The following is a 22805-nucleotide window of genomic DNA, read 5'->3' on the forward strand; positions in this document are numbered from 1 at the left end:
GACCAGGACAACAGCAGCACACGCTCTAAGAACAGCCGAGCTGCCAGCCTTGTGTTAGAGAGAAACTTTGTTTCAGGAAAATCTGAAGAATCAACACACACCTGTGCCTGGAAGTGCAAGACAGGTTCACTAAAAAGACCTGACCTGGGACCCTAACAATCTTCAAATGCAGGCAGCAGGGGGCTGGCAGCCGCGGGGAATGCAGGAGCAGCACCAGCCATGCAGGCATCACTCCCACTCCCCCGCCCCTCCCCCCAGGTCTGGCTCCAGCGTCCGCCTGTCCCTGGGTCTCTCCCTGTTCCTGCCTCAGAAGCTCACCACTGGCAGGCTCATTTCAATGCCCACCTCGTGAGAAGGAAACAAAGGCTCTAAAAGGTGTGGCTGACCCGGGGGAAGACACGGTCAGAGAGGGGTCTCAGGCAGGAGCCTGCACCCACCAGACGCACAGCCTGCTTCTCGACTGTGCGCCTGCGAAGCAATGCCCTCCCGTGGGAGGCTGCCACCCGGAGGGGCCCACTCGAGCGCTGGGGCGCTGACACTGGTCACACGGCCAGGGACCTGCAGATCAGTGACAGTCCAGGGAACCTTCTCGGCGATCTGCAAAGCGTCCACCACGACACTGCGCTACTGCAGTTTAAAATATTCCTCCTGTTAAAAAACTGTGATATCCCAACTCAGCAGCGCACAGAGGAAGAAAAGCCATTGAAGCTGTGAGTCCACGTGGGAGGAAAGCTTTTCTTCTGAAGTTGATTTACATGAGAGGAGATCTGGATAAATGTACCCTGAATTTCAACACCATGCCATTCAAAACAAACACTGCTCTCCAAAGCTAGACTTTGGCTCAAAATGATCATGCTACTTATGAGTTCAAAAATAGTTCATATAACCTGGACAGATCTGATAAAATAGCTGAAGCAAATAATGTTTCGTAACTTTAAAAGAGCAGAAAGTTACATATCTCGACTGTAGCTTTTCCTTTCCTTGGCACATACCAGCTAGCAATCTCATTCTTGGAATTTGTCCATCAGACATCTCTGAAATAAGACACGGCCTCCCGTAAGATGGCTAACATTGCAATAAGCAAAGTCATATTTCTGAAGGAGAGTGACAATGTCCGCATGCAATGCTTAATGGAGGTGGACGTAACACAGGCACGTGCATCCACACGCATTAGAAGTTCAGAAAGTCACCAGCGTGCTAACGGCGGTTACCTCCAGTTAGCAGGGTTGCAGGCGACTCGGCCCCTCTGTGTTCTTCCCCCAAAGCGTGAGATGTTCTACAACGAGCGTGTAGTCTTCTCATACCAGAAAAGTCATGGTTTTAAAAGCTGTCTAGGAGTAACACAAGAAATAAAGAAAGACCCACTTGCATGTTCACTAGAAACAGAAAGGAGAACCTCACTGAGTGAACAAACGAAAGAACTTCAAGGTCAACGCGTATGACAGTTTCACAAATACCAAAAAGAGCGCAAAGAACCCTGAGAAGTTAGCATTTCCACATCTGCCCTTCAGTGTGGTTATCACCAACTCAGGGCTGGTCCCCAGGCATGAAAATAGAGCTCTTTTTGAGAGGAACTCACTGCAGCTGACACACGGGCGGGCGCCCTCAGGATGTGCCGGAGCTCTGCAGGGACCCACCGCCCAGAGCACCCGCTGTGGCCCGTCACAAATGCACCAGGTAAGAGCCAGGTCTCAGAGGGTCAGTCCCTCAGGAAACTCGCCGTCACAACGCAGGCAGAGGGGGCAAAGCACGCATTCGCACTTTTAGGCTCAGCGCGATCTGCAAGCCCCACAAAAGTGTTCATCTTCATCAGTAAAAACCTTTGCTTTAAAGTAGATTGGTTTGAAGAGTTGAGCTATTCTGAGTACACAAAGTGCTCCCAGTCATACCACTGCACCAAGGGGAAGGCCTAAGGAAGGGCTGCCTTTCCTGTTTCCACACGCTGTTATGCGTCTAGAAAACTTTTCATCTTAAACCACATGTTCCTGAGCAAATGGTTTCCCTGGATTAAAAACAATGAGTATGTATTAGTTTAATTTTGAAACACTATCAAGGTATACGATGACTAAAATGAGTGCTATAAATAGGTTTGTGCTATTACCAGCCAGTAAATTCTTGGGTTGAAGACCTCGTCTTGCTCACGCCGGCACCCCTGGCACCTGTCACGACACCCGGAATGTGGCGAGGGCTCAGACATGCTGGCTGAGAAACAGATGAATCAATAGAGGCTGCTTTTTAATCCCTGCACGTAAGTGGCACTACTTCCCTAAAATGTGCTCTACTGTAGGAAAAACTCACCAAAATAAATGGTTTTCTTCAAAAATTTTACAGGATTTTTGTGACAGTAAAGAAAAATGAATGAAGAAAACTCAATGACAGAAAGACCAAGAGGAAACTTACAGACAAAACATGCTGGGTGGAAAAACATTCCCATGAAAAAGACAACTACTGACACTGTTTATGTAAGAGCTGGGCCCCGCCCGATTCCAGAAGAACAGGAGGTGACTCAGTGTCTAAGGAACAGCACGGGTCTTTACCAGCAGAAGAGAACAGTGTGCTGGCAGAGTGTGGACGGTACTCCAGCTACCGTAATGGTGTGCAGCACCGCAATCCAGCAGCAGCCTTGGCTGCCAAGTTTTGGCAACTGAAGGGAGATGAGCACTCCCCTGCACAGCACAGGAGTTTCCATCATCTCATTTCACATGCTTAGGTTTGGACACATCACCACCTCTCCCTCCTCCACTCCCCAAGCACCCCACACCTCAAGAGCAGTTTCTATGCTCAGGCCCAGGGCGGTCCGGTGAGGGGGGAGGTCGTCCCAAGGACACAGGCCCCAGTCTGAGCACAGCCACTCCTCAGCCCTGGTCCAGAGTGTGTCAAGCCTTGTGTAGCCTTCCATCCCTCCCCTACCTCTCCCTCCAGACGGGGCACTCCTGCCCTACTGGGCTCTGAGCTTCCGCCTGGAACCTGCCCCCAATTTCCCAATCCTGGGCTTTAGTCCACTGTTCCCGCTGAGCAGAGTGTCCTGTCCTTCTGTTCTTAACTGTCCGCAAATACGTCTCCGCGCTCCCTGTCAGATAGCCCCTCCCATCTTCTCTCTGATCCACCAGGGCCCGGGGCGGGGGCAGCACACCCTGCCCTTATCCACCTGCCAGAGAGGACACATGAGAGAGCAGGATGACCCCTTACCCTCCTTGGATCTTCACATGCAGGGAGAAAATTCAGCTGAGCCAGCATACCGTATTTTTGCTATGTTTAATGCAAACTGTGTGCCCCAATTTTTGAGGGAAAAATAAGGGTGCACATTACACATGGGTATAATAATGGGTATAATAAGCCTATGTATAACATGCACAAAAACATGGGTGCACATTATACATGGCACAACACGGTAGTTGTGGGAACTAAAAAAGATAATGTGGAAACAAAACATAACAAAATGGAAAACCATAAACAGTACATCCTAAAATCATGCTTTATTAGAATGTATCTAATATAAAACCAATCTGTAAGCTAAATTTCTCAAACAGACATAAGTATGTACTGATAACCTTAAATCAAAGGTAAGAGTTTACAGTAACTCACAGAAAACACACATTTAGGCCGTTTATATCTACAAAGCATGATTTCTATAGTTTTTCAATTAGAATTTGTTTGGTTGGCCTATATAATAACAATGTTTAAAGTAACAGCAGTGAGGTAAAAATATTTCCTTGTTCACTTTTGTCATTTGTGCATGCCCTACTGGGGACCTGGACAGCAGTCCTGACCTGTGCCCTGACTGGGAATCACACAGGGGACCCTTTGGTTCACAGGCCAGCACTCAGTCCACTGAGCCATACCAGCCAGGGCTCCACTCCTTTATTTTCAAAAGAAATCTAATGTCTATAATATTTTTAACAGTGCTATTGAGATATAATTCAAATACTATACAATTCAGTCATTTAAAGTATACAGTTCAATGGTTTTTAGTATATTCACAACATCTGCAATATTATTCAAAGTTAAATGTTGCAAACAATGTAGAAATCATAAAAACTTACCCCCCCAAAATAGGACAATCACAAGGCCTAACAAGAACACTAAATTACTAGTTGGTTTTTCATAGTAGGTCCTTCACAAGATTGATATCTAGATTTTGTAAATTTCATGTAATGTGTTAATTTAATATAAATGTTACACATATTCTCAGTTCATATATTTAGTCCTAGCTTTATGTTCTCCCACGTGGAAATGTAAAGTGAGGCTACCAGTCCAATGAAACAGAAGTAGGTACTACCCAAACCCATGCACACAACTGATGAATGCAGGTACCCTAAATTCAAATCATTTTTTAGTTTAAACTAAAAATCAGGTATTCACTGCTTATGTTGAGCAACTTTGGGCTGCGCTCTTCTGACTGAATGCAGCTTCCAGACCACATGGCCCAAGCAACATCACACTCACAGCCAGTCCCTCTCTGAAACCCAGCAGCAGCAAAGAGCGCCCACCCTGCCCTGACCGGGGTGGCTCGGCCGGTTGGGCGCTGTCCCACACAGCAAAGTCTCCCGGGTTGAGTGCAGTCAGGGCACATGCCTGAGTTGTGGGTTCAGTCCCCGGTCAGGGTGCGTGTGAGAGGCAACCTTCTCTCTCACATCCATGTGTCTCTCCCTCTCTCTCCATCCCTTCCCCTTTCTCTAAAAATAAAATAAAACCTTAAAAACAAATGAACAAAGAGCATCCATAACCCCTTCCCAGTCAGCTAACCTTTTCACAAAGCACATAATCTCGCTAGGATCTAAGTGCTAAAGTTGCAACCATGGTTTAAAATAGCTGAGCTGTGCTTCCTGATTTAGCTATACCAACTACGTTGTTACAAGTCCTCACACAATTTCCATAAAGTCTAAGTCAATGATTAACACTGAGAATAAAAGCAAACATTTGCCCTTTGTTATATGAGGCCACAGTGTATTCTTTTCTTGTGTTCATTTGGTTCTTAGAGTATACATTAAATTTTGGCTACAGTTAAATTCTCCTGAACTTCCCAGAACCAGGATAAGAAGACAGCTCTCCCCAAAGAAAAACTTGGACACGATAGTATCGACAGCATTAAATCTCAATTATCAAAGTATTAGAGTAACAAAAGACCAACTGTCAAAACAGATGAGTAACATTAATAATGTATAGGACAGGTTTGGGACTCTACTTATTTGGAGCCATAGCATTAGCATTTACTGGCAGAAGAAAAACCAGACCCAAACTGACAGACTTCACCCTACCAGGTTCTAATTTTTCAAATAAATGAAAATAGCAATAGAAAACTGTTCTTATGTATCTCTACAAAAACTCAAGAATACTCTTCACCCATAGTCTTAAGTTTACAGGGCCCAGTTAAACACTAGTCCAACAAAAAAGTCAGTCCTCAGTCCATCAGCCAAACCTGCCAGGCCTTTTCCATTTGTGAAGAGAAAAAAAAAAAGAGTGAAGAATGAATAACAACACAGTTTACATTAGAGCTGCAGGACCAAAGTCTTACAGATTCATCACATGTTAAGTGAGAAGTATTTCTCATATCCTAGTAGTGTTAACTCAAAACCATATATACTTTTCTCAAAGTATTAATAATATTCTTTAATATCTCATTTTTCATATCCACTGTACATTTTTACTTGAATAAGTAGGAATTAAAAAAACTGTAAGTGAACATATCCAAAAGTGGGGTGGGAAGTGGGTACCTGAGTTCATCTTTTCCTCTGCTTCCAGCCCTGCTCTGACTCACGGCTGTTACACACATGAAGCAAATGTGTATAAACAGGAGGTCTGTAAGGAAGGAGCCCGGCCACCGTTATTGTAACGAGAATGGTTTGCAGGGCATGGGTGTGACCTGGCAGCCAAGGAGCGTGGACTGGAGTGTGCATGTGTGAACAATGACAACTTCATTGTAGTAGTCAGTGGGGACAGTAGATGCTGTTGTGTGAGCATGTGTACTGTGTGGCTGTCACGTTCAAAATGAGCAAGTAGAGCAACAAATCCGCATCAAATTTTCCATTAAACTTGGCCCTGGCTGGCGTAGCTCAGTGGATTGGGTGCGGGCTGCAAACCAGGCATCAAAGGTTCGATTCCCAGTCAGGGCACATGCCTACATGGCAGGCCACGGCCCCCAGCAACCACGCACTGATGTTTCTCTCTCTCTCTCTTTCTCCTTCCCTTCCCTCTCTAAAAATAAATAAATAAAACCTTTTAAAATTAACAAAAATTTCCATTAAACTTGAACATTCCTCTGCAGAAACTATTTTCATGATTCAGAGGCTGCAGCTGTGGACGACTGGTGATTGGCAGCTTCCTCACAACAAGCCTGCTCATGCATCACGTCTCGTGCAGAGTGTTTTGGAGAAACATCAAATTGCCCAGGTGATCAGCCCCACTACAGCCCAGATTTGGCTCCCCGAGACTTCTGGCTTTTCCCCAAACTAAAATCACCTGTGAAGCGGAAGAGCCTTCAGACCATCAATGAGATTCAGGAAAATATGACGGGGCAGCTGATAGCAACTAGGAGAACCATGTGCAGTCCCAAGGTGCCTACTTTGAAGGGGACTGAAGCATCATTGTCCTGTGTACATTGTTTCTTATATCTTGTATCTTCTTTAATAAATGTCTGTCTTTCATGTTGCATGGCTGGATACTTTCTGGAAAGACCTCATCTCATTCAAAGAAAAATACCAGCCCAAAGTTCAGAACCCCATGAGCCTAAACAGGTACTGTAAGAATCAAAATACTAATAGAAAAATCTTAACTTTTCTTACAAATGGCTTCTTCTACTGTTGCTTTGCTCCCTGGCTGAAGCGAAATAGCACACTCTTCTATATAGTCCACTGGTCTTATCATGACAATAACACATGGGTATGATAAATTAACAAAGTATAAAAACTGTGTCAAGCACCATTAAAATGTGTAAAAAGGTATAGAATCATCTCCCTCAAACCCCAGACTCCTAGTGCCTTTCTTGGATGTGACCACTGTCCAGATGCACATGAAGCCGTCCAGAAGCTCTCTAAGCCATGCAGGCATGTGTAAGTATGTCTATGCAGGGTATGAGTACAGAGAGAAATTATGAACAAACGGGTGGAAAACTTTGGAGAAAATATAAATTCCTGTCTCCATGGGATGAACATCATGGTCCATCAGTTTAAGTCACAGGGAAGAGAAACCTAGGAAGAGAATCTTTGGCCAATCACCCTTTTATTCTGTTCAAAGACAGAAAAAGCACTTGTCCTGCCTTCGGCGTAGCAGCAGCAGCTGCGTCCGGCCATTTAGTGTGCGAAAACAGCGCGCACCCCGCAAGGATTGTCGCTGGCCCGTCGACAGTCGCCAGTAAATTCGGAGCCCAGTACCTGTGAGAGCCCCACCGGTTCCCGGGAACCTCAGCCCCGACCACGCCGGCAGATTTGGCGATGCACCCACGCTCTGAATTTCGCTACCTCCTGGCATCCTTTAACTTGGGGGGACGCCGACACGAGACGCCACCTGCAAGTCCTCCCGCCTTTCCCACTCGGGGACTCGGGCCGCCCCTTCCCACACCGGCCTCCTTCCAGCTCCTAGAGATTTGAGTCCCGACCCTGTGCTCCCCCACCCCACCCACTGTGAGCTGACGGCTTCCCCCCGGAGGCCCAGCCAGCTGGGCTCCTGTCCGTCCGTCCGTCCGTCCGTCGTCGCCTCCAGGGAGCCCCGCGAGGGCGTCTCCGCTGGGGGCTGTGGTTTCCCACCTGCCCCGCCCAGGCGCGTCCACGCCCGCGCTCGTCCGCGGGCGCACGGCCGCTGGCACGCCCAGCCTGTGAGAGGGAGCACCGCTTATCTCGGAGACCGACTTCCTGCGAGGCTGAGCCCGCGACGCCGCGAGCCCGGCCGAGAACGCCGCGGGGCGCGGGGGCCGGAGGCCCTTCGGCCTGAAGAAGTGACGCAGAGCAGCGCCCGCGGCGAACACCGAGCGGTCCGTCCCCCGACTGCTCCAGTCGGCGCGGCGGCGCCAAAACTCGCCCCCATCACCCCGCGCCCCGCTCTCCCTACGCCGAAGTGCGGCCCTGCTGCGGTGCTTGCAGAAACCGAACTTTCCACGATCTTCACAGCGGCGACTTCGGGGCGCCCCTCGCGGCGCTTCATCGGAACACCCCAGTCTCCCGGGCACGGACAGAAACCCACCTTTCCCGTGCCACCGGCCTCCCGGCCACGACCCCGTCCCCGCCCAGGGCAGCAGCCGAGGGGCTGCGACGTGGCAGGAGCAGCAGGAAGGAGAGGGAAGGCGCCGGGTGCGGGGGCTGCGGAGAGCTAGCGCGACGCGGACGGTGGGGGCCCAGGGGGCCGGCGGCCTGCGCGGCGGAGGCGAGGACTCGGGCCCCGGGTGGCCGGGCGCGCCGACAGAGACCCGGACCTGACGCCGCACCGGCCGGGGGCGGGGGGCCGGGGCAGGCTGGCGGCGGTCAGGACACCCCACGAGGGTGGGCGGGCGGGCGGGCGGGGGCTGACAGCGGCGCAGACACGCGACCTGGACAGGTAGGCAAGGGCGGGGCAGGGCGGGGCGGACACCTGAGCCAGGCGCAGTGGGGTCCGTCGCGGAGCTGGCTGCACGCCCGACCGGACAGGTAGGCGTGGTGGGAGGGCCGGGCGGCGCGCTCAGTGGCCCCGGCAGGTAAGCCGGGGCACCCGACTGGGTCCGGGGCGGGGTCCGCGCCCCTCGCTCACGCAGGCCGGGAGGTCGCAGGCGCGCACGCCGGACCTGGGCACAAATGGGGCTCGGAGCGGGCTCGGGGGTCGGGGCGGGGACGGGAGAGGGGCCGGGGCGGGGCCGGCGCCCGCACTCACCCAGGCGGGCAGGTCGCAGGCGCGCACCCCCAAGCGCACCGCGCGCTCCTCGTCCTCCAGCAGCGCCAGGGCGCGGCACAGGCGGGTGGCTTTGAGGCCGCGGCTCCGCCGGCACCACACGAGCAGCCCGAGCGCCAGCAGCACCCAGCTGAAACTCAGGCCCAGGTAGCCGAGCGCGTACACCGGCAGCAGCAGCGCGAAGCTGCGCGCCAGCTGCACCAGCAGCCCCGCCACGTCCACGCTCAGCGCCGCGCCGGCCGGCTCGGCCCGCGCAGCGCCGGCCTCAGGTCCCGGGGCCCCGGCGTCGGTCATCGCCAGCGCCCAGCCGCGCTGCGAGCGCGTCCCGCTCCGCCGAGCAGCCTCAACCCGCGCTCCTGCGTCCCTCCGAGGGGACGGAGCCGCCGCTAGAGCCCGCCCGCGCTTCCGCCCGCGGGCGGCGTACGACGTCAGTGCGCAGGGCGGGCGAGGCGGAGTCGCGAGCCGGAGTTGTCTGGGCGCGGCTGGGTTCTGGGTGGGCGGGGCTGCTGTGTAGCGTCCTCGACGGGGTGGGCGTGTCCGGTGTTGACGTCATTGCGCGGGGCGTGGTGGGTACTCAGGCAGCAACCTGGTGCTGTCCGGGCCTCCGGACTCGTCGCTCCCAAAGGTAGGCGGGGCTTGTATGTGACGCCATCGCCGCGGTGGGCGGGGCGAAGGCTGAGGCGGGAGTGGGCGGGGTCGGCGAGGACGTCTTCAAGTTGGGCGGGGTGGGCGCTCCTGGAGCTGCTGGGCGCGGTCCTGGGCTCTGGGCACCTACTCCCACGGGGCGGGCCGGGCTGGCCGTCTCGGTCCTCTGGTGGAGGGGGCTGGGGGACCAGCCCCTGGAAGTGGGCGGGGCCTGCGTGTGGCTGCTCTGCGCTGGGTTCCTGGGCGGTGGCCCGCGGGGCGTGAGGCCTGGTGGGGCTGGTGGTGTGGCAGAGGCCAGTTCGGTCCTGGCTGCGGAGCGGTGCTGGCCGTTGGGGCGGCTCTGTCGTGTGCCTCTGGCCATCGGGGCAATGGGGGAATCCGGCCGAAGGCGTGGCTCTGGAGGGCTGGTGTGGAACCAGAAGTGCGCGCTCCTGCATATTGCAAACACTTGCCGAGTTTGGGAAGTTGCTGTTTGATATACTTTTAACATGTTAACAAAAACCAAACCAAACACGCTCCTGAGTGAGTGATAGTGCAGTGCCAAAAAGCTCTCGTCGTGCCGATGACGCCACAGCGTGAAGATGTGTTTCGTTTTGGAAATCGCAGCTATCTTAGAGATGAAATAAACACAAACTGGATGGGTCCCCTTTAGGTGTATGTGAAATGCAGGAATTTCGGCGCAGAGAACGTGTGTGCGAGGCGACTCAGGGCAGGATGTGCTCCTGCGAAAGAGGTTCACGCCCTGGCCAGTCCTGGCCCACTCGATGCTGGGAGGACTCGCTTAGCTCTTGCTTGTGATTTCTGAGAAACACAACAGCCCTGATCACTTTATTTTCCAGGAAACTCAATCAGTAATTTCCAGTTAACTTTTTTTCAGTATATTCAATAAATTCCAAGGAAATTTTAATTAAATTTATATGGATAGGCCTAGTTTCCCCCGCTCCCGCCTTACTCTTCAAATTTTGTTACTGGTAGCCTTGAATTACCACCTTTAGGAAGGTCAGGGACTATAGAAGAGAAATATAGCATGCTTAATGTTTTTTGAGTTCTTGGTTGACATCTGTTCTTCCCTGCCATATTGCAGTAGCTGCAGGGACAAAGCCTGGCGTCTTCAGGATGAAAGCGATGTTCCGCACACCATTTGCTGTGTGAGGTGAAGAGGACTGCCAACTACAGACTAAGCTGCAATCAGCTGTTAGGCTGGAGGAATCAGACTTAATTCACCTGGATGTTGGGGACACGTTTGTGTGCATCAGTCACTTTGGGAAACTCTAATAATTCCACTGGGAATTAATTTCCTTGAGTGCAATCATTGTGTTATGTTTACCACCACATCCTCAGGCTGGCACTGTGCCTGGCACAACAGGTGCTGAATGAACACACATACCTCTCTCCTCTCCTCATCTATGAGTCTGTATGCAATTATGTATGCATATGTGTATGTTGCTATGGAGACATAAGTGTGTATCTCAAAACCCTTGTTCTAGGGTTTAGAACGCTCAACTTAGGTGGAGGACACAAAATCTCAAAAAGAAAGTGGTTTTGTCTTTCTTATTCTTTACCAAACTACATTATGTAAGCTGTAATTACAGGGCTTGGGCAAAACTGGGCTTACAGTTTTGAGTAAGTGAAACAGTTTGTTCTTTTATTAGTAGTTATTAATTATTATTTTCCACGTGAACAACTGTAAACCTCCTTTTGCCCACCCCTGTAAAATGGTGTCAACCCTCTTCCTGTAACAGCTTACTGTTCAGGAGCCACCCTCACTCATGGCTAACTTATGATCTCACAACAAGTAACTGCTTGTTAACCCAGGAAGGAGCATGAGCCTTGCCCTGAAGAGCTGTAGAATCACATCCTACAGATAAAGACTGTGTGAACACAAGCCACATAAGAAATCCTGCATGTCTGCGATAAAGTATTTGACATGCAGGCTTAGGGACGTAAAATATGTGGGAGAAGTGTCCATGGTATACACCAATCAGCCTCCCAGCCCCAGCTGCCCTTGTGAGCCCACTTCCCTGTATTTGATCACATCAGCAAAGTAGAACACATCTCTCTGCACTGAGTCTAATAACAGGTGCAACTCAGTTCTTTGGTTCTCACTGGTGTTTTATTCCTTATACCCCTCATTCTCCTGTGACCTCATGTTACTTCTTTTCTTCCCTTCTGTGCAGACAACTCTGTAATGAAAACCTCTGCTTTCTCAGAGGAAAGAAAAGCATCATTGTGTGCGTTCTAGAACAAAGCTGAAGTTGCAGCCTCTGCTCTCATCCTTTGTCTTCAGAGAAAAGTGCTGCCTTCTGTTTAGGTTCAATCCCTTCTGCTTGGTTTCAGATCCCTTCCTGCCTAAGTCTGGCCCTTATCAACTGTCCCAGCCACCTCTTCTACCCCTCCCTGTCCCAGCTGCAACCCCAATACCTCTACAGAGGATTCACTGTATAGGTGGGAGGCACTCTGCCTCTTGTTCAGATTATTTAACAGTTGTCTGCATACTTCTTTCTCTTAGCAAGTACACACTGTGTTTTTTAGCTTTCTATCTCTAGCACTCTGTAGTTCCCATGACCTCAAATTAACCACTGTCATTCTGTCAACTAAGAAAACAGCTGACCCTGACAGTCATCCGTTGGCCTACTGCAGAAATGACCCTTCTCCGTCGCCTCAGTAAGTCATCTAAATGAAGATGATATTACAGGAGAAAATGTAATTGATTGGCAAAGGAGTTATTTATAAAATAATCATTTTAAGAAGTCTAATGAGAGATTGTTTTGAGCTTCCTCTATAGACGTTTATTTGGCAAGTATGTTGGGGAGGGGGGAAAAGTGAGAAAGAGGAAACATTTGCCAAGCCTGTGATTACAGTGCATTCGGGTGACTCTAGATTTCTCTGTTTGGTGATGCAAGAGATAGAAGCAGGGAGTGACAATAGATTCATGTGCCTGATGACTGGCTGCCATGCAGGATGGATTGGTAGGGGCTGGAATGAAAAAATATAAACAAGACATAATTTTCCTGCCAGGAGTTAGTGATCGCACTTGGTAGGTGAGAGAGAAGGGTCATTCGTGCAGTGTGCCTGCCAAGGACTGTCAGGATCAGCTGTTTTCTCAGCTGACGGGATGACGCTGGTTAAGAGAATGACTTGGCATCAGATCATCCACCACCCTGTGTGACCTCAGGCAAGCGAAGTAACCTTTCTGGACCTCAGTCTTCTAATCTGAAAAACTAACATGCCTACCTCCCATGGGATGCTGTGAGAATTAAGTATTACCAAATGGAGTTTTAGTTTGGTGCCTCCTTTGGGACAGTCCCTAAATAAATTGTAGCCATCGCTGATAATACCTTCCCTACCTTCCTTTTATGTTCTTCCTGAGTGCTGATGAGTGAAAATGAAAAGGGTAGGAGTGATATGTTCAAAACCAGAGTATATTAAATATGAAAGTCTTACTGGACCTATTAATGTCTCTAAGACAAGGAGCTGAGTAAATAAATGGCTTTTGTATCTGGAACACATAGATGGATCCATTAAACCGTAAACTGGTTCATAATAGTATGTAACTCAAAAATACAATGTCTGAAAAATAAATTTTGTATCTGCAGAAAAACGCTATCAAAAGCACAGACTATGGGTGACATGCTCATTGATGCATTGTAACATGATTAAAGAGTTTACTCTTTTTTGTGGGTGTGTGAAAACATTAAGTGTAATCTTTTCTAAGTACATTTGCATACTAATGAAATGCAAAACAGTCTCTGGAAACAGCTGAGTGAATTACAAGGCGCCTCACTGGAATGGGACAGGCAAGGCCCCATCCTGCACGAGATAAAATACACCTGAGATGCAGAACATTTTGTCTTCATAATTCAACTTTTGTTTCTAGTGTTGCGTAAAAAGACCTTCCAACGACTACTTTTTTAAATGCATTGATTCCTACCATTCTTAGAGGTTGTGTTTTATCAAATGACAACATACGGGAAATGATCTGTAAAGTGCAAAGCCTTATCCAGATGAATAGCTCTTTCCATCACCGACGGTCAATCTGCGAGGTCTGGACACGACACCTTCCCAACGAGTCAGGTCCCGGTGCCATCAGGCTAAATGGAGTCGGTTAAGCGGCAGCTGTGCCTCATTTCCCTCTTTTAGCTCCGCTCTTGCCTGCCCCACAGCCGGGTCAGCCCACCTTCGTTCCGCACGTAGGACTGCACTACTACTAGGAACCCAACAGGGCGGGAGACTCCAGCGCGGCCAATTTTCTCCCGTGCCCGCTCCCTTTCTGCCCGGGGAGTCCTAGGCCAGCGATCGCTCGGCCCTCCGCTGCTCTTGCCTGCTGTTGCTAGGAGTCGGGATCGCGCAGACGCGCCGTGGGTGGCCGGGGTCTGCCAGGCCAGCGGTAGCTCGGCTCTCCAATACTCTTGCCTGCCGGTTGCTAGGAGTCGAGGATACGCAGGCGCTCTGGGGAAGGCCGCGGGGCATGCCGGGCCAGCAGTAGTTCAGCTCTCCTCAGCGCCAGCCTGCCGGTTGCTAGGAGTCAGCGACGCCGGCCCTGCGGGGGATTCAACACCGCGGGCCCCTCCTACCCCGGCCTCGCCTGTGGCGCGTAGCGCAGCGCGCCTCCAGGGCCTGCGAACGGCGATGGAGTCCGGGAAGGTGGGTGCACACGGGCTGCGTCCCGGGTGAGGGAATGAATCTGGGAAGTTTGCGTAACTTGGTTAATTGGTCCAGACCCCCTGTGTCCAGTCCCCTGGCGGCCCTGGCTCCGGAACGGAATCTGGTCCAGGACGCGCGGAGGTCAGAGGTCTCCCAAGTTACCTCTGAGCCCCCGGGACTCTTACGGGCAGTTGTCCGTGTGTGCGATGTCAAAGCCCGTGCGTCGTTACCGCCTCCTTCTACCCTGCACTTACTGTCCACAAACCCCCTGACCTGTTGCCTTCGATCTCTTTCCGACCCGGTTCGGTTTCTAAGTGATCATATAGCCTAAGTTTCCCGTGATTTCCTGGCAGATTGCGTTTTAAAGCCGAAAACCAAACACTGTACTATGATCTCATGAGCAGTATTCACTGCAGACCCAAGCAGTGGGACTGGGCGGGGATGTTATTGTTGTCATTTGATCTTCGCTTTCAAAAAGAAGCGCGGGTCTACCTTCGAGGACATTTTCTGGTTTTTTTTTCGTGTTTCCCACTTTCTGCTTTCAACATTCTGGAACTCTGGTTCAGCCTCTGGTTAGCTGTTGGACTGGAGGCTGGACTGACTAGTCGCGCTGTTGCGCGCGCTCTCTCTCTCAATGTGTATGTATTCTGGGAGATTTCTCCAGCTTTATCGTTAGCTTCATCTACTTACATGTTTTATGTTGCTAACTTGAATTTTAGGAATTCTTGTTTTCATAGTGCTCCTTTGTGTAGCATATGTTTTAACTTGTGCTTATAACATTTTTAAGATCTTTCCAAGGATATAACTTTTATGATGTCTTAAAAATAAAGATTTCTCTTTATTTTCTTGGGTCATTTTCCTTTTTCGTTTATCTTGATTCGTTCTTGTGTTGTTTTTTTCTCAAATGCCTGACTGACCTCTCATGTTTAGGAATGAAGCGCCCGATTAGTCAGAGTAACTAGTTTGGGTGTCAGGCCATGGCGCCCACAGGCTGCAGAGTGACATGAGGAAGGGGAGGGCTGCGTGCTCTATGCTTAGCCCGAGCTCTGGAGCAACGTGGACATTGACGTTGTGAAGTAGCCAGAGGAACACGTTCTGTAATCATTTACATGTAATTTAAACTAGTGAATACTTTTTAAAAATCTGAATTTCTATTACCTTTTATTCTGGTAGATAGACAGTAATTTCTCATGTAGGAAGGACTAATCGTCGTTGGTTAAAATGGTCTAGTGAAAAGCAGCTTCCTAGGGCTTGCAAAATTGGTTATTTTAAACTTAGAAAATGCTAACTTTATACTTTTCTTTTTAGAGAAGATCCAAAGATGATACATGGAAAGCAGATGACCTCAGAAGACACCTTTGGGTAATGTATTTCAAAGGTCTGAGCCTGGGTCCAATTGGGTTGGAAAGTTTTTTCTGGCTTTCAGCCCTGCACAACTTTGCTTCCATGTGGCTCATTTCAGGGGCATTTTTGTTGTTATTTTTGTATTTGGTTTTTAATATTTCAGGGGCATTTTTGTCTCAGGGGTCAAGCCATGAGGTTAGTAGCTCTGGGTCTGTGGGGGGAAAGGGTTCCTAGCCCAGCCAGCATCTCACCAGCCCTCCAGTTCTGATTGTGGTTCAGAGCCCAGGCCGCATGTGTGTACCCCTGTGGTGTGTGTGTGGTGTGCATATGTCTGTGTGTGTATGGGGAGGGAGGCTTGGAAGTTGAAATAGAGACCCCCTGAGAGTTTATAAGAAGGGTCCTTGTTCTTAGAGTGGAACTCAGGTGGGCTGTGTCTCGGGACTGTGACACAGCTTCAGTGTCCATTCTTTTTCTTTCTCATCCATGTAGTGTTTTAGATTTAAAACAAACGTGACAGCATGTGTGAGTGTGTCTTGTAAGTGATCTCTAGTCATACAAATGCTAAGTGTGATTCCCGCCTCGGGTGTGGAGACTCCCACCCTTTCTGTTTGGGGGGGAGTGGTTTCTAAGGCCCTTTACTGAGCATTCAGAAGCCCTCCCTTTCTCTTGTTCTAGGCTACACAGTCAGGGACTCCCAGGGAGGAGAAGAAGCACAAGGAGAAGAAGTTACATAAGGACTTGGACACAGACGTCCCGGACCTCAAGGATCAGAAGCCCAGGGACCCAGACCGGGAGACCAAGCGCCGAGAGAGGGTGGCGGACAGAGACGGCCACAGCTCCAGAGAGCATCCCCATGGGAACAGAGACAGGGAGAAGCCTCGGGAGAAGAGAAGGGATGCCCAGGACTGGGACAGAGAGCGGCTGAGGGACGAGGCCCGAGAGCAGGACGTGGAGAAGCACCAGAGCCGAGGCAAAGACCGGGAGAGGGAGAGGGACCGAGAGCGTGACCGAGAGCACCATGCACGGTGGGAAGAGCCCAGGCTGGCCACCACGCACCACAACCTGCTGGGCCTGGACACACGCAGGCTGCCCCCCGACCTACACAAGCACAGGATGCGGTCAGGTGCGTGTCCGGGGCTGTGTGGTTCCTGTGCCATGGCCTGTCCTGTGGGGCACGCCCCTCTGAAGCGCTTACTCCCCACGCTGTCTGTCCTCTCCCTTGGTTTTCAGGTGGCTCAGCTTTGCGGGGAGTTGTGCGCCAGTAGAGCTATGTGTTCTGCACAGTGGTTTCCTTTTCCACATTTAAAACTCATCTCAGTGAGTGAAGAGAGTAACAATTTTCTCACCTTTTGCTGGAGTTTTACTATTGAAACATATTTCAGATGAATTCTCCCAGTAAATCTCAATCCATGTTATAGATAAACAAAAATTATGCTGTTTGATAAAAGAATTCCTCAGAAGTGTCCATTTTATTTTAAGCAATATTTAACTATTTTTCTGGATCCCTAGGAATTCTAAAGTAAAGGTGCTTCCCTTCTCCCCCATGGAAGTTTCTTTACTGTTTTTTACTATACAGATAGTACATGCTTCTTGTGAAAATGCAGCTGGCCGACATAAACATAAAAGGAAGACATAGAAGGATGTGTAGTTGCTCTTAGAACCATCTGGAAGGCCGAGGGCCCTGCACCTGCCTGTGCACCTGCCCATAGGGGTGAGGCTCTGGGAACACGTGGTGTCTCTCTGCTGGGTGTGGTGCAGTTAGGGGCAGACTCGTGGGTCTGCCAGGTGATAGCGTCTGGTCTCATGGTTCAAACACTGTTGTGAGCTCCTGGTTTCCCAGTTCCGCTCCCTAGCTGGGCCTCATCCTGGATGTCAGGTCTGTGTATCCTGTACCTGGTGTCTGATACGGCAAGCATCAAGCACCCTGAACTGAACTTCTGACAGCCCCACAACCCTGCTCCCGCAGCCTGGCCCACGGGCATCTGCACCGTTGGTCCTCAGGCCTGAGCACGTGGGACTCTCCCCACCCCCAGTCTTTCTCCTGCTCTCTGTGGGAGCCTGGCCGTCTCACCCTCCTCTCCAGCTTCCCCCACAGGGTGCCTCTGGGTAGCCCTGACCCATTGTTTTGATCTCTTGGACCTCAGGGTCCTAGGCAAGTGGTCAGTGCTCAGCGAATGCTGTTTGAAGGAATGACCTTTGTTTCGATGGTTTCTGGGTGTTTAACGCAGTCCTCATCTTGTAAAATGTTAATTCTCTTCATTTTAAAACCAAGGACTTTTGCCCGTGTGGATTCAAATGTGAATGTCCAGTGGTTCGCTCTTGGATGGGGCTGTGTGTGTCCTCTATGATTGTGTGTGGCTCTGCTGGTCCCTGTGGCCTCTCACCCTGGTGGCCGGTGGGGGTGGGTGGCTGCGATGGCTGCTGGTGGCGTCCTCGGCTCAGGGTCTCCCGCCTCTGCAGTGCCTGCAAGCAGTAGGGTGCCCTGCTCACCCCAAGGTGGCATCGACTCCCTTGCAGCTGAGCACCTGGCGGAGACGTCCGCCCGACGGGCCCGTGTTTCTGGACCGGCTGTGTTGCCATGAGCACCTGCCGGGGACTCGGGGACCCCGAGGTGTGTGCATGTGTCTGGTGCCTCCAAGTGTCCAGCAGTTAGTTTTACTTTTTCCCAGTCGCCTCAGTAGCAGTTGCCACTGTCGTCTCCTTTACCCCACTTTCAGTTTAGATCCTCTGCCTTTCCATTCCTGAGGCTGCGGAGTGTGTTGTCATTGGAGAGCACGTGTTCCTGTGTTAATACATGATGTTGGAATGTAGCATGTGCTGTAAACACTGCGGCAGGGTGTTAGGAGGCTGTTTTGATGTCTGAAGTTTGGGAATGTGAAAAGTATGTTTTCTTTTTGCAGTAAGTAAAGTAAGGGCTGAAGAGAAGGAGAGGAGAGAGGAGGAGTCAGAAAGAGACGAGGAGAGAGAAAGAAGATACCGGGAAAGGAAGGTAGGTGGACCAGCCCATACGCCGCGGGACAGGTGCCGTGTTGTTACAGGAGGCGTGGTGGGAGTTTCCTAGCAGGGACTCGGCCGAGCAGACACCAGGGGGGTGAACCCTGCATTCATTTCCTGGGATCACTTCTGGGAGGGAGCGCACCTGGTCAGAGTTAACGCAGCTGTCCCCCCGCGCCTCCCTTGAAGGCTGCAGTTACCTGTGTCCGCGGGGTGCCAGCCAGCGTCTCAGCAGCCATGTCCCGGGCAGCGGCAAGACTTGGGAGGACGGTCGGGTGTGATGTCTGGAGGTCTGCGGCAGGTGCACCCTCCTGGCCTCGGGTGTCTGACACACACACACACACACACACGGCGATGCTGTCCCTGCCTGTGTGTGCCTGCGCCCTTTCTGGTGGAGTCTTTCATTTAACGGCACTTTAAAGATGAACTCTGCTCACCATTGTGTCACTACTTTTTTAAAGATTTTATTTATTTATTTTTAGAAAGAGGGGAAGGCAGGGAGAAAGAGAGGGGGAGAAACATCGATGTGAGACAGAAACATTGATCGGTTGCCTCTTGTACACGCCCTGACCAGGAATTGAACCCACAACCCAGACACGTGCCCTGACCAGGAATCGAACCAGTGACCTTATGTTTTGTGGGACTAGGACCAATCCACTGAGTCACACTGGTCAGGGTATCTCTGTGTGTTTTGAATTTTACTTGTGGAATCTCTGCATTTCAAGTTTAAAATTATGATGTGATTGAGGTATAGAGCCCCTTCACACCAATGTTAGTCACCTATGTTTTGTTCTGGACCCTTAAAATTATTTTTAGGACTTAATGGGGATTAATCTTTAATCCCCATTGAATTTGTTCTGGCAGTAGGCAAGCAGTAGACTGAACCAGGGAGTTTGGTCAGGGGCTTGTCGACATGTTTTCTTGGGAAGGACATCCCGCAGAGATGAGCAAGGTGGGGGCCCGGGGACGTCAGGGTCCACGGGAAGAGAGACGTGCGGGGGATGGAGATGGCGGGGGTGGGCTGTGCAGTCAGAACCCTTGGCGGGGGCACAAGCAACCCGAGAGCGCCGCCTGGTGTGCGTGGAGGTTCGGTTTGGGTTCCGTGGGGAAGTGTTGATGATGCTCCCTGAGCCCACCGAGAGTTTGAGCCCAAACACCACACGGGGCAGCCCAACCTGCAGCCCAGCAGCCACCACCTCGAGATGGTGGTCACGTCATCACTGAGCATCCATGGTGGTCTGGGGTGCAGGGATGCCTAAGCCAGGGTGCCTGGTCTTAAGAGGGTCCTTGTGTGTGGGGCGCAGATGTGTGAACTGCCACGGAGACAGCCCAAGGGGCACCTGTGGAGAGTGCCACGGGAGGGCCTGAGTGTAGGTGCAGCCTGGGACGCCTGGGTGTTGGGGGAGGGTGAGCAGGCCGACAAGAACAGGCTGTGAGGCAGGCTGGACTATGCCGGGCGAGGGCGGTGGGCTGCAGGGTCGTGCTGGCCTGTGGGGGGGCTGGCGGAGCAGCAGACTTTTCTTCTGGAGTGCATGTGTAGGAAGGTCCCTACGGCGGGAGAGAGGTGGGGGGGGCAGTGGGGGCTGGCCCCCCGTCTTTGTGGTAATGTGCACGGGAGATGGCGTGCGCTCCTACATGCTCATGCTCTTCCCGCTGTGCCCCTTGGTAGTTGCAGTACGGCGACAGCAAGGACAACCCCCTCAAGTACTGGCTTTACAAAGAGGAGGAGGGGAGAAGACACAGGAAGCACAGAGAGCCCGACCGAGGAAAGAAGCATCAAGAGAAAAGCAGCACCAGGGAGAAAAGGGAGCGGCACTCGAAAGAAAAAGGCAGCTCACTCTCTGAAAGGGAAGGGGACGCAGGGCACAAAGAGAAACGCCATGAAGAAGGCCTCCACTTCAGTGACGAGAGGCACCACAGTCGTGGGGACAGAAGAGAGAGGTCGTCGAAAGAAGAGCGCAGGAAAAGGGAGCCCAAGGTGCGTGTCTGGGGCTCCTCGCCCCGAGGCCGCCCCAAGCGGCCCCAGAGCAGGAGGCGCGTCTGGGCGCAGTGGGGGGCGGCGGCGAGCCTGGTGGGCTGGGGGTCCCACGTCCCCGCGTCAGACGTGGTCACACCCGTGTTGTGTGGTCAGTAGAGATTCCTGACCCCGGACGTGGGGAGCTCAGATTTCTAACACATACTCAGAAATCTATCATAAAAGTTTGAAATGTAACCCTGAAGAGGAAGCTGGTATTTTTTTTAAGTGCAAATTAAGTGAGTAATTTAGAAAATGTTTCAACCAGAGTTGGTAGTCTGAGTTTGCCGGCAGAACAGAACAGAACACACACAGAAGTATGGACCCCAGAGGGTCCAGTCTTCCTCCCGTGTGTGAGAGGGATCACTGTGACTGCTTCGTGCCTTCCTGCGTTCCCTTCAGTGTGTTTTGTTTCCTGTCCACGCTTTGGCTGCGTGGCTCATCCAGACTCCAGGGTGGGTGTGATTCCATGCTCCCTCCAAGACGACGCAGAGCTTCCCCAGGGACGGGGCAAGGACCTTGGGGTGCCCTGCTCGTCCACTGACCTTCCTCTGCAAACACAGGCATGCGTTCGTCCCAGGAAAGTCTTCTGATGGCTCACAAACTCCCTTTTTTAGACATTGTTCATAGTTATGAGTGGCCACTGTTGCAGATGCTGAAGACACAGCTGTGAGCAAAACAGGTTTTAATTTCCATGGTGCTTCTGTATTTTTGGAGAAGCCACACGTTAGAGAGATGAACCAACAAGTAGGTACCATCACATCAGGAGTGGTTAGCAAGCATCATGTAAGGAATGCTTTTCTTGGCGTTGACTTCCAGGTACTGAAATACACTTTGCAGCTTAGTTGTGAGCTAGCCTGGAGGTTGACAGAGTTGTCCCTGAAGTGACTGTGACGTGTAGGGTGCCTCCTACCGGGACTGCAGGCGTGGAGCAGGGCTGGGCCCGGCCGCAGCCCGGGGCTGCCTCTCGCTCCTGCAGGACTCGGCCTGTATGTCCCCTGTCTGCCTCCTCCAGTCCCCAGCTGGAGGGCGAGGGTGTCAGTCAGCAGAGTCTCCGACGGCAGCGACCTGGAGAGACAGCCTCAGCAGAAGCACCAACGACCTCCCGCCTCTGCTGAATGTGGGGTTCTGCTCCCCTCTGCTCCAGGGGTGGCCCTGTCCCTTGTCTCCATGAGCCCCTCCTGTGTCCAGCCCTGGACGCTCCCTGGCCCACGTGTCCTGAAGCAGGGCCCTGAGCACAGGCGCCAGCTCCCCACGTGCCCGGAGTTGGATGTGGGGGAGGACTGTGTCAGCACCAGCCCTCGGTGGACGTGTCCCCCTGCCGTACTCCGGGCCCCAGGTGCCCCCCCCTGCACAGGCTGCACAGCCCAGGGCCGTGCTGCTCCTGCCAGCGCTGCTGAGTCCATTCTCAGTCCACTCCCATCGCTTTTACAGACCGAGGCCAGACTTCCTCCCGTTACATGTACTTTCAGAGAAGGTTTCCACGCAGGAACAGGAAAGTTACCCGTGACCCCGACCGCGAGACGACCCCAGGAGGCCCGCGTGCTCGGGCTCTCGGCCCCTCCGCCTGCAGGCGGCCTCTCTGGGGTGCGGCCTCAGAGCCGGGCTGCTGTGTCCGTGACCTCTGGGGACCGCCTTCTGTCGCGGGGCACTTCACAGCCAGCTGCTGTCCAGTCCTGTGGGCCTAACCTCGGTTACTTCGAAAGCAACCAGATGCTGAACATGCACTCACCGATTTTCTGGGATGTTATAAATTATTCTCTGATGAACACAGTGAAAATCTTAACGTACGTCTTTGATCGTTTTCTAGAAATAACTTCCTGGAAGTAAACTTACAGGTCAGAGAAGGTCTCTGGATGCTTCCAGCTCGCGCCAGGGCTCTGGGTGCGCGTTGTGCACGGCCCTCGGACTGGCAGCTCAGGCCCCGCTCGCTCTTCACTGGGCCTGGCGACCCCCAGGCCCGCGCTCCTCCCGCGCCCCGAGGGGGCGACGCCCTCCCGGGTCTCTGTCCCCAGCCAGCCGTGTGCCCCCCCACCCCCCCACCCCCGTGGCACTTCCTGCCCGCATCTCCTCAGCCCAACTATACACGCCCGTTGACTCATTCTGATGCTTTTTATTTAAAACAATTCATTAATGTAAGAGGAGGTTAACTTTTTTCCTACAGGTGCATAGATCTGTGAGATAGCCACATTCCAAATGTTTGAAAGTTTCCCTTTAAGCAGGGGGAGGAACTGCTCCTACTTCCCTGAAAAGAACGTGAAACTGGCAAGCGGCTGTTTTATCTACTGAGCTCAGACGCGATCGCCTTTTC

General features: G+C 51.9%; 2 protein-coding genes across 4 annotated transcripts in view; one reads left to right on the forward strand and one right to left on the reverse strand.

The window, feature by feature from the left end:
• Nucleotides 1-9284, reverse strand: part of ESYT2 (extended synaptotagmin 2) — a 49968-nt gene extending 40684 nt beyond the window's left edge. Inside the window, exon 1 of one of the 2 annotated variants that reach the window (XM_045837777.1) lies at nt 8836-9284. In XM_045837777.1, coding sequence (XP_045693733.1) covers nt 8836-9147 — 312 coding nt within the window. In that variant the 5' untranslated portion in view covers nt 9148-9284. The remainder of the gene's footprint in view (nt 1-8835) is intronic. The other variant, XM_045837778.1, reaches the window with a different exon arrangement.
• A 4705-nt stretch (nt 9285-13989) lies between these two features.
• DYNC2I1 (dynein 2 intermediate chain 1) overlaps nt 13990-22805 on the forward strand; it is a 37097-nt gene continuing 28281 nt past the window's right edge. For both annotated transcript variants that reach the window (XM_045837855.1, XM_045837856.1), the window contains exons 1-5: nt 13990-14142; nt 15451-15504; nt 16162-16609; nt 18387-18475; nt 20150-20458. In XM_045837855.1, coding sequence (XP_045693811.1) covers nt 14128-14142; nt 15451-15504; nt 16162-16609; nt 18387-18475; nt 20150-20458 — 915 coding nt within the window. In that variant the 5' untranslated portion in view covers nt 13990-14127. The remainder of the gene's footprint in view (nt 14143-15450; nt 15505-16161; nt 16610-18386; nt 18476-20149; nt 20459-22805) is intronic.

Source organism: Phyllostomus hastatus, unplaced genomic scaffold (assembly GCF_019186645.2).
Source record: "Phyllostomus hastatus isolate PE091 unplaced genomic scaffold, TTU_PhHast_1.1 phas_contig_244, whole genome shotgun sequence".
Taxonomy (NCBI): Eukaryota; Metazoa; Chordata; class Mammalia; order Chiroptera; family Phyllostomidae; genus Phyllostomus; species Phyllostomus hastatus.